Source organism: Notamacropus eugenii, chromosome 4 (genome assembly GCF_028372415.1).
Source record: "Notamacropus eugenii isolate mMacEug1 chromosome 4, mMacEug1.pri_v2, whole genome shotgun sequence".
NCBI lineage: Eukaryota > Metazoa > Chordata > Mammalia > Diprotodontia > Macropodidae > Notamacropus > Notamacropus eugenii.
Window position 1 is genome coordinate 304,995,130 of NC_092875.1, and position 12,137 is coordinate 305,007,266.

The 12,137-nt window shown below is 36.9% G+C and overlaps 1 protein-coding gene across 1 annotated transcript; it reads right to left on the reverse strand.

Moving 5' to 3' along the window:
* Positions 1 to 736: 736 nt before the first annotated feature.
* On the reverse strand, positions 737 to 8,105 carry LOC140501396 (myelin P2 protein). Its single transcript, XM_072604968.1, has 4 exons — positions 7,935 to 8,105; positions 4,810 to 4,982; positions 4,464 to 4,565; positions 737 to 2,308 (listed from the first exon to the last, which is right to left on the reverse strand). Exons 1-4 carry the CDS (start codon positions 8,005 to 8,007, stop codon positions 2,258 to 2,260), a joined length of 399 nt encoding a protein of 132 aa, XP_072461069.1. The 5' UTR covers positions 8,008 to 8,105; the 3' UTR covers positions 737 to 2,257.
* Between the last annotated feature and the right edge of the window lie 4,032 nt (positions 8,106 to 12,137).

The following is a 12,137-nucleotide window of genomic DNA, read 5'->3' on the forward strand; positions in this document are numbered from 1 at the left end:
CATACAAGATAACATACGTAAAGTACTTTGCAAACCTTAAAACATTCTAGGGTATAAATAGCATCTGTTGCTATTATTCCTGCTCCCCACTATTAAAAAGTTATCAGTTCTAAGACGTTATGATTTGTTCCTTTGTCTGAGTTTTGATCAATTAGCCTCAATTAGTGAAATGAACTCTGGACTTAGAGTTCAGCATTCTGACTCAGCACTTACATGCTGTGATTCTATGAGCTATCCACTTAAACTTTCTGAATCTTGGTTTTCCTATATTTGAATGAGAATAATATTATAATTTAAATGGGAATAACATGGAATTAATATTTCATATCAAATAATATTCCATAACAAAATGGAAATAATACTTCTACCATTTCATAGGTTTCTTCACAGGATCAAATGAAATTAAGAACACTAAAGGTTATCAACATTGTCATCATGGTCACCATTGGACAGTTAGTAGCTTGCAGTAAGGACTCTAAATGAAACTCCAGATTAAATAACATTTTTGAAATTTTTGCATCGCATGTTATTGTCAATTTTTTTCTCCCTAGCTTTATAGCTGTGGTGAACAAATATCTGAAAGTCTTTTTTTTAAAAGACAATATGTTTCACCTGTCTCAGTGACTTTTTCTTGCCCTCATAATCTGTGCCATTTCATTTTTCCTGTTTTGAAAGGGGAAAATGGAGGATTTCCTATGACTTTTGTGCTGAGTAAATGAGCCAAAACAATCCATAAGAGAGCAATGACTTTTATTAAGGAACAGGATTGCTGAAGTAGGAAATTTTGATTACCACTGACCTCTGAAAATGACCAGTGTTGCTTCCATAGAGATCTGTTGGCCTAATATCCCAGTGGTACATAAAAACAACTGCCACAGAGATCTGAAATCTTTTTCTGAAATCCACAGACAGGTAGTTCTAATTGGATGTGGAGGTCAATCCCTTAAGGCCTCAAGGACAGGCCCTTGGTTGCTCTTTTTTGAGGTCAAAGAAGAACAGGATGGTAATATTTTGAAAGACATTATTATTCTTAGAAAGTAAAAATTTATTGCAAAGGATAGACCCAGAAGGGAAAATAAATGAGAACATAGAAATTGTCTATCTACACTTAAAACTAAGGCATGAAGAAGAAACTGTTAATAGAGTCAGCTATGGAATCCAACAAAAGTAAATTTGGTTGGGGGAAAAGAAACTATACATTTTATTCCTCTACTGAAGTTCACAGAGGTCACCTTGGTTTCTCAAAACAGAGTCTGACAGGTCCTAAGAAACTGCAAGGCTATGAGTGGGCTATGTGTCTGTCACCTGGAGAACCAACCTATCTTAGTTTTGAGCTGCCCAAGGTGAGAAAGATGGGTCGTAGGCAAGAAGTTCATTTGACCAAAAAGGCTGCAAAATCATTTTCTAAGGCAAGGAGGGTACTATGGACTGCATTACTGAAGGGAATAAACACACTAACAAAATAACAATATTTTAGAAGTTTTTAAATACTTGTTAAAGGTTTTCTGGAATTCTAATGAATTTATTTTTTCACTTCCCAGTATAAATTGGTTGGCAAAGGAAACTGATATTAGCACTAATTACCTACTATCAATTACAGAATAATTAACTATTATTTCATTTCATTGAAGAACTATTCATTTATTGCAATAAATCTCATTTGTTTAGGTGACGAAAACCTAGAGTCTCTGTATCCAAAGAGAGAAATTGCATTTTTGTTAATCCTGTGATTGAACCAGATTCATCTGCTATCTAGATTGTTTTTTTGAAATCTAGACAAGAAAATCTAGTTTTGAGATCTGGAAACTAAGATAGCTCACTGAAGCCATGTAAGAGGAACCTGAATCTATAATGGTACCTAGCCTTCAATCAGCTGCAAGCTCCTAACAACTATATGAGCTGAGCTATAGTTTCATTGAAATCTTGATTATTAGAATTATTTCTAATCCATCACAGAGACTGTAGGTAAGAGTAAGACTTTCCAAGTATATAAGTGATATACTCAACCCTTTGAGATTAACTAGTGCTACTAGATTAAATGTAGTGTATATACCTACTTAATACATTGCTTTGATTTCAATGACCATGGCAGTTTAAATTAGTTACAATCCAGCTTTTTAAATATAGTTCCACAGTTTAGTCCTTTTCCTGATAGGTACAAATGAAAAGAGCAAAAAGCAGCAGCATCAGGCTTGGTTTATTGATCTAGCCTGATTTTCCACATTAACTTCCATTTGAGTGAGGAGATTGAATTTTCTCATGCTTTCTCATAGATTCTAGTGCAAACAACCCCTTTCATCTTGCATTCCTAGAAGAAAGGAAATGGATTAAGTGTCTAAAATCCAGACCAAATCACAGATTGTTAGTAGTCAAATATAGGTATTTTTTAAAACGTAGGTTCAAATTTAAATGGCAGCAAAGTGTCATTATGTCTAAAATCAGCCATTTAGACTTTTAAAATATTTGGACTGAGTTGAAATTTGCCTTTGATTCATTTACTCAGTCAACAAATATTTACTGAACCCCTTCTTTGTGTAAAATATTATGTTTGATGCCCTGGATCATACAAATATAAAAAAATTCCCTGCAGAGAATTTAAAGTCTAGTAGGAAACATAAGACAACCAAATTATCAATAAGAGACAGTAGAATGTGGTAACCACAAGGAAGAGGTATGAAAAGAGGCTGTTGGAGTTGAGAAGCAGCATAAGAAAGTAGGCAAACCCCTAGATTTGAAATTTAAATTCAAGTTCCGTTATTTACTTTATGTGACCTTAAGCAGGTCACTAAACCTCTCTAGGTCTCATTTCCTTCACTTGCTAAAAAAAAAAAAAAAAAGTCTGGACTAGTTGACTTCTAAGATCCCTTTGAATCCTAAGTGTATTATCCTATGCATACTATATCATATTTGGTAAAGGCACGGCACTAGCAAAAAGTTTCTAAGCTGGTGACCACTGAGTTGAGCCATGAAAGCTAGGTGGAGTTTCAGTGGATTAGGGTAATGAAAAGAGTATTCTAGTGGGAAAGAAGGATGGGTTGGGTCAGATTGTGGAAGACATTAAATGACAGGATAAGGAAGGAATGTGAGGTTTGTTTGGTAGGCAGTTAGGAGAAGCTGGATGCCCTAAAACAATGAATTGACCTGATCAAAGATGTGGTTTGGAAATATTAGTGCTTCAGAAATGGGATCCAGAGAGGACATGACCTGCCTAAGATCATGCATTAATCTATCAATTAAGGAAAATCCGCATTGGCATGCTATTGAATCCAGGATAGTAGAGGACTGGGTCAAAAGAGAGAGAGAGAAAGAGTATAAAGAGATGAAAAAGGCAAATATCATAAGGGATGTCTATATTTACAAGGTGTGAAACAGAAGAAAAATAAAAAGGAGACATAAAATGAGTGGTTAGAGAAGAGGCATTGTCATAGAGATTAAGGAAGAAGAGAGGGTGCTCCTCCTTGTCAAATGCTACAGCATGGTCAAGCAGTACTGAGAACAGGCCATCAGGTTTGGTGAGTAGAAAACTGTTGAAAAGGATTTACTAAACAAAAAAATATCGTCAACAAGTTTTAATGCAATTTAAAGACCAAAAAGAGCACATTAACGTTTGATATCTCAGATCATAAAATCACAAAATCTTCTAGTTGGATGGGACTTTATGAATCACTTCATCTGGCCTGCTTCATTATTTTTATCTGGTCGTTAAAACAGATCTCCACTGACCTCAACTGGCCAGCACTTTGTTAGCCTCTGTAATAGAATACGAAGTGTCCTTGAAAGGGAAAGAAACTATATTTCTTTTCGAATGTTCTACAATTCAGACATTTTATTAATTCAGCACCAACTTCCTCTCAATGGGCTCAAATTAATGAGACTTATCTGTGTTTACCTTACTTTGTAATAGGTAAGAAAACCTCAAATTTGAAAGGAAATTTGAGGCTACCTAGTCTGAAGCATCTTTGCTGAGATTCCTTTGTTTCTTGTTCTGAAAAATTTACTGGGACCATCCTCCAAGAGGATGATCTTAATGATTTAACCATTTTAGCTGTGGCCCTGTCTATATGAGCTCTAATTTTGTCATATAACTATGTCTTAATATCTAACTGTGTTCTCACCCATTTGAACTGTCTTTCCCCATTATGTTTCAAAGAAAAAAATGTATTTTGATAAATAAATGACTAAAAAAACAGCAACACAGGAAAACAGTGTGCTCATTTTAGAGTCAGGAAAATGAGAGTTCAAATTCTGCCTCTAACAGGCAGAACTAACTCTTTGTAGGTCACCTGATCTCTCGAAGCACCAGGCAACTTTCTAAGATTTAAGGGTTTAGTTGGGCAGTGATCTGGGAGGGTGGTGGGAAATCTCATCCCAACAAAATCTCAGTTCCTTGATGTCATATGGCTAACATGCCATCATCGGCAATTTTATCTTGTCAGTATTCAGGAATAAGAAAAGACTCTTACCACCACCATTTTTCCATCCACCAACTTTCTCTTTATTGTAGTCTCTTTGCCATCCCATTTCTGGACTTGATTCAGTGCTCCTCTGTCTAAGGTTATAGTAGTCTACAAAGACACAATCACATAATGGGCTTGCTTGGAACTGAGCTGAACAAAGAGGCAATTGATTCTATACTGAGTCACTACCACAGGGTAAGTCCCCAAAACATACTGTTTTTGAGCAAAATGAAGACTTCTCTTTGGAGGAATTGTGAAGTAATTAGTATGGACAACAACAGGAAGGGCACATGATCTTGCTACCTCTCCTTCAGTAGATTAGGGACACGGTAGAACAAAGTTAACCTCTCACCTTTGTTTTCCTGTTATCAGCTGTGGTTTCTTCGAATTCATGGCCCAGCTTAAAAGAGATTTCTGTATTTTTAAAGGCACTCTCAGTCCGGATGGTTATAATATCACCCTTCATGCTGATGATCACAGTGGGTTTGGCCAAATTTCCCAATTTTCTGGTGGCTAATCCCACCCCTAAAAATCAGACAGGGTTAGAATCATACTGTCAGAAAGAATACTTGCTCTTTCAAAAGAGAAGGCTTTTAATCACATGCTCTACTCTTTTGTGAATGTTTCCATGGTGTCACAGGTATAGATTGGACATAAATCATAACATTATCAAGGAAGAAATCTTCCTGTCAATATTTTATCTCCTGAAGGGAAACTATTTTTGTGGGTTTTTTTCTGTCGCTTCAGTGAAATCCAATTTTCAGGATTGAATTGAGCTTCCAGAAACCTTGTATACGAAGAGAAGACCACTTGGCTTCAGAACCCTTACAGATAAAAATAAATACAATTTGCTAGAATAAATAAGTAGCATTTTAACTTTTAAACAATTCTAGGCTCTGTTCACGTTAATTACTGTTCTTCACTGCACTGAGACAGCTTTATACCCTCTGTGGGAATTAGAAATGCCCAAAGAGAGAAAAAATGTGTGATAAACCCAGGTAAAGAAACCAGTGCTAAACGCTATTGCTTGGATTATATCATTAACTATTTCACTGATTCAGCAACCATTTAGTGTCTACTGTGTACAAAGCACTGACTCTAATAAAAAATATAGGAATCAAAAGCACTGAGGTACATGGAGATGGATAAAGTTAACCAAATTCAAAAGAATGTCATATGGAAGAGAAGTGGAGTGCTAGATTGGATATCAGGCAGATGTGAGTTTAAATCCATGAACATGGACGTGAGATGCTCTGAACCTCAGTTCTTTTATGTTTAAAATGAGGATAATAATACATATATCACCCACCTACTATGATTATTACAAAGATCAAGTGCAATAATGTATACAAGTGCTTTGTAAACCTTAAAGAACCATATAAATATAATTTATTATTATTTTTACTGATATTAATTAGTATGTTTCATGATATCTAGGGTTACATGAAAGGACAATCAAGAAATTTTAAAAAACTCATTACTAGGGTATAAAAATCTAAGATTACAAAATGATCTTAATGAACAACAAAGGTAGGAAAAACCAGAATGACATTCAGAAGGGGCAGAGACAAGAACTATTTGTCTGGAGGAAGAGATGGCTTAATATAGGTTAGGGACCCAGATGTTAGAGCCAGAGAGGATTTGAGACATCTTCTTTTCTAACCCTTTCATTTCACTGGTGAGGAAATTGAGACTCAGGGCCACTCAGTAACCAGAGCAGAACACACAGCTAATCTTAGAAGCTGTTAGAACTGATGAATTTTTTTTTCAAGAGAGAGATTATAATAATAGAATAGAAGACCAAGGACTGAATTAGGGGAGAATCATACAGTTAAGGGATAAGAAGAGGAAGAAGACTGAAAGAAGATACAGTCAGAAAGGCAAGAAAACCAGAGTTAGAACCTTTTTTTTTGATTATTTCATATATTTGTTTAATATCTCTTGTTTTCTAAAAATGAAGGAAGGAAGGAAAACAGGAGGGAAGGAAGGAAGGAAGGAAGAAAAATAGGAAAGGTAAAAAAAAAGTATTAATTGCACACTTACTTCTTGACAAACATCTTGCTAAGTGATTCAAAGATAAAAGCAAAGGTAGCCCCTGAAGACAACACATGAGGGAATCAGGGTCAGAGTAGGATACTTTGGTCCTTTATAAAGTTACTGGGATAGTTAGTAGGGATATTAGAGCTATGTCTTACAAAAGTTCACTATAAGATTTAGTAAAGTAAATCTTGATTTCACATTGATTTCTATTATAAAATTGAAGATTCATGGCCACAGAAAAGTTTATGAAGAAGTGTTTCAGAGGTGGCCCATGCTGTGTCAAGATGGCCATTTTTGAATTCAAGCTACACTATACTCACTGGAGTTAACAGCTGACCTCTATGTTGAATAATGTTTTTAAGCACCCTGAGACTCCTATAGCTACCATTCATGACCTTGTCATCATTGCTCATAATCTACCTGTATCAACATTTTCCCCAGACCAGTAGATTGGGTACCCTCAAGACTTACATAATAAAGCTTTACATAGTAAAGCAAAAAAATATCTTTCAGTATTTGTAAATTTATACTGAAGTGAACAGTGACCAATAGATTTTCATCTATGAAGCAGAGAGAGACTAAATGATCCTTAGAGTCCCTTTCAGCTGTAAATTTATGATCCTATGAAGCAACTGGATTTGAGATTAGAAGTTAAAAAAAACCTTCCTAGAGGAAGTGTGTTAGCCAATGCATAATGAATAAAAACCTGATTTTTACTTATTGTTTTATCCCAAGTGAGAAATCTACACAGGTCAGATAGTCTGTCATTGATTAGAGTCAATGAAGACCGATTCACTGCTCCTGTAGCATTGTCTTCTCCTATACCCTCATCTCCTATGTCCTTACTTCCTCTTACCTCTTTCTTCTCCCACTCTGGAATTAGCGGACCAAAGGAAGCCTCAGTTTGCTCAGACAATGATGTGGAATTCAGTGGTGGGGACAAAGAGAAGTAGTCTCTGTTAGGGACTGGCAAGAATCAAGCAAAATTCCCCTGTGCAAACAGTTTCATTACTGAATAAGAAGGAGTTGACAAAAATCAAATCTAATTCAGTGAACATGCTATGCCTAGATAAATATCAGACTTCAATTTGGGACATTCTATATTCTGTTCCATTTTTTCTCTTCTGGAGTATCTTGGTCCCTAGAAATCCAAGTGATAAATGAGAATAGAAGATAAGTACATTGACAAAGCTTCTAAAAGTCTCCTCTTCATTTTTAGAATTTTGAAATAAAAGAAAAAAGAACCACATCAAGAAACCATTATTACAATAATTTATATTTTCCACTTCATCATCAGCCCAACTCCCCCCCGCACACACACACACACACACACACACACACACACACACACACATCCAACTTCTCTCAGAGAATAAGCAGGTGGATGATTTTCTCCTCAAGCAGAAGTTTTTTTGTTTTTTTTAAATTTTTCCTCACCTAGAGCTTTCATGTAATCCTCAAAGTTTTCACTGGAGACCAGTTTCCAGGTGCCCACAAATCTGTTACACATGATGTTGGACCTGCTGGGCACTAAATGGTGACCTTAGCCAAAGAAAGGCAGTCACAGTCCCCTGTGAGAGGCAGGATGGCATGAACTGCAGCAGCTTCAATGGCATCTTTTCAAAGATGCTCTGGACATGTGACTACTACCAGCATCCAATGGGGAAAGGCAACGTCAGGGCCAAGTGATGAAAGGCCTCCACTTCATAGCATTGCTCATTCATTCATTTGGCACAAAAGAGAAGCCCACCCACAATCTCATTTTTCTCCAGAAATGGGTTTGCTTTAATTTTTTTCAAATAAAAAAGCCACCTAAGTTCTTTAAAAAAAGGAAATGAAAAGAAAAAACAAAAAGACTTTGGTTGGGCCCACATTTAAATTTTATTATCTGACCCTTAATAGTTTAGAAAAACCATACTATTCCACAAGTCCAGTTCAAGGTCAGGGCATGCAAATATTAGAGAGGGAGAGGATAAGTGAGATTCTCTTTGGAGGCATCCTAAGGACACCAGATGCCAACTCCCCACATTCAAGAATTTGGTACAAAGGAAGAAAGAGAAATCCGAGTCTTTTTACATTATGATAACTCTACCCCTCACCAAAATATGCTGTGGCAGAGAAAGGTTAGGAAGTACTATAAGGATTATTCATTAGGGAAGGAGGGAGTTGTTGACATAACTCACATTTTCTAGGCAGGCAGAGTGGGCGGTAAGTATAATATACCAGCTATGTTCCCATATAGGACAAAGAAACAGGCCTAAGACAAGGTCTAGCTAGCACAAAGATTTTCATTCTCAGGAAAACCAGCGCATTTGATCACATACCTTGCAGCTTCCTACAGAACTTTGCTTCATTTATATTCTCCACAAGCTATTAAATCAGGAGTGAAGGAAAAAAATGGGTAGGCTACTACTAAGTTTCAAGGTGGATAAAGGGGGTTATGGGAGCTCACATCAGATGGCTTCAGTTTCAAATAGGAGTCTGGGTGATTTACCATGAATAGCAGGTGGGAGCAGTGGGTCAAGGGTTTGAGGATGATTATGTTTTCAATAAGTGGGGATAATAATAGTAATGACTAGAATTTATATAACCCTTTAAGGTCTGCAAAGGGTTTACAGAGAGTGTGAACATCATGTGAAAAGAACAGTATGAACAAAAGTGCGAGGGTAAGAGAGTATAAGGTGTGCTTGGAAGGTAAACTCAAAACTTAGAAATAGTATGCTGTAATGGAAAAAGCCCAGTCAAGAGACCTGAGTGCAAATCCTGTAAACTTCCTGGATTTTAGTTAAATCATCAGCAACACAATTATATTCTCCTCGAAGAATTCTAAGTCTTTTATGAACACTTACCTGACTATACCAGGTCTTCGACCTCCTTTCCCAGTTTATAATACCCAAATTCTAATAACATATCCTGCCTCACCTTGGACTGAGAATCACAGTAGACCAGGACTGGAGAGTATTTTTGAGATCATTTACAGATGAGCAAACAGAAACCTGGAGACTTGCCCATAGTCACACAGCTATTGAGTACAGGAGGAAGAAGGGACTAGGAAGCACCTGTTCCCATTCTGTTGCCCGGGTTGCCTGGCACCAAATGGGCCAGCCAGCAGTACCCTCCCATAGAGGCAATTGGGCAACAGACTCTCTTCCTCTCGTGGGATTCAAGCCCAGTTGACTTGACTTCATGTTCAGTGCTCTCTCTCCTGTTACACCATTCAGTCACTAAACTTTAGGTATTAAAAAGTTGGATTTATTCATATTTTACACAACCTCAATCTTCTCTTGGAGAAATAGTTCCTTTTACCTACATTGGAGTACTAAAAATAATTCAGCCCATAAAAGTAATGTTTTACTGTTCTCTCATTTCTGTTCTCTCAACAAAAGTTTCTTCCTATGAAGCTGTTAAACTGTGAAAAACAATGGTCTATTACCTAGTTTATGGTTTTTGACAACGTGCCATCTCTCCTACTGTATTATAATGCTCTTGAGAGCACAAACTTCATCTCCTACATGGCTGCTTGAGTGGAAGGAGAGGAGGGGGAAAGAAAGTGAGCTACTTGTTTCTGGGGGTCTCCAGGTACAGAATAACTAGGATAATAGTTCTAAAGGGGCCATCTTATTCAACTCCTCATTTTACTAACTTGTCAGGAATTTTGTAGACAGGATTCATGATTAGGGTATGAATGGGAGTCAAGGCCCTCAGAGGCCTCTTCCAACTCTAAGGTTCTATGAATGCTTCTTTGTACCACCTCACAGGACACAGGATAGTGCTTTGCAAACATGGCAGTAGGCAGTCAATTCTGTAATTGTTGAAAGAATGAAACAATAAACCAAAGACTGAAATAAACAGTTATTCTTTTATAGTAAATCAAAGAAAAGTTGCTGACTCTCAGCAAAGGCTTCCACAGAGGTTGGTGGTGGTTGGGCCACAGACCCATAGAGGGTCCCCCAGTGTAACACATAAGCTAGTTAGGCTAAACACTTAGAAATCACATTTGCCCCAGAAAGCAGCGCATTTCTCTGAAATGGAGAATACTAACTGAATTTTACAATTAAGACTCTTAGTCATTAAAAAAGACCTTCTAATTGAAATTCTTTACTTGGAATTGTGTTGGCTTCTTAAAAGTGTTTTCAGACAATCATGGATGTTAGATGGAAAGAAAAAGAAATTAAAGAAAGAATTTCAGAAATTCATTTTTCTGTACCAAGAGAATAAAAAGTACTCTTCTTATTTCAGTGTGGGATAGCAGAAAGAGCCAGTCCTGGGATGAGAATAACTTGGATTCAAGTCCTCATTCAGATGTATCTGACTGTCACTTAACCTTTCAATGACTCCATGAAATACAACTTTCTAATAACGTAAGTTGTAGAACAGTTACTGATCTGAATTGACAGAGGAAGTTTCCTCCCTTTGGAGTTCTGTAAATCAATTAAATAATGGTCCAGAAAAAAGAAAAAAAAATCTTTGCAGTCAAGCAGGATCTAAATATTGTATCTGTGCTATGGCCATAACACTTGATTCAGCTGCCAGGATTCCTAACTAAACCTATAATCCCAAGATACTGCCTTCTCTTTATCCTCATAGTCTGAAAGTACCTTTTTTTCTTTAGCGTTCACTTTACGGACTTGGGCTAACCAGTGAGAAGCTGAAGGCATTTTTCCAGTGATTCATAGGAAAATAATAAAGGAACAATCATCTATGGAAACCAACCTTAACCTTGATTCTAATTTCATATGAACCATAATAAATTCCAAAATCTCCTTTGACATGTGACATCATGGGAATTTGCTTACTCTAAAGGATCAAGTGATCTGAATCTGACCATTCTAATAGATTGATAATCTATATCAAGAATCTCAAAGTGAACTTTATAGAGGCTTTGGAGGGTGTGGGGAGGTGGAGAGGAAAAAAGCACCACGTAATCACAGATATTGGTATTGCAAATGTATTCGTGATCTTATTCATATATTTTCCTCCCTGCCATGAGTTCAGATTGCCACTCATCCATACATTCTTATAAGAGGGAGCCGTTGTAACGTATTGGTTGGGGGAGGAGGCGTCAAATGATCAGGTCTACACATCAGGAAAATAACTTTGGCAAGCAGGTAGAGGAAAAACTGAAATGGGGAAGTGGGGAGAGAGCATGGTGATGCTTGAGGCAGGGGACAAATTAGGAGACTATTACAATAGTCTCAGTGTGAGGTGATAAAGGCCTGGATTAGAGCAGTGGCTATGTGAGTAGAGAGAAATGAAAATAATCTGATGCATGTTATCCAAAAATAAACCTCATGATCTGGTAACTGCTTGTATACGTAGAAGGAATGAGAGTGAGTAGTTGAGGATAATAGCCAAGGTTGTGAACCTGAATTAGTGAAACTTTGATCATATTCTTGGCTGTCATGGGGAAGTTTGGAAGAAAGGTAGGTGCAATTTTGGACCAGTTGAATTTTAGATGCTTTTAAGGACATTAGTTGGAAATTCTAGGGCTAGATATAAGGACCTGGGAATCGTCTTCATAGTGATGATAATTAAAATCATGGGAACTGAGACAGTCACCAACTGAGAGAAAAGATAAAGAGTCTAGGACAATCCTTCAGGGACATCTGCAATTAAGAGCACAATATGGAGGAGGAGTCA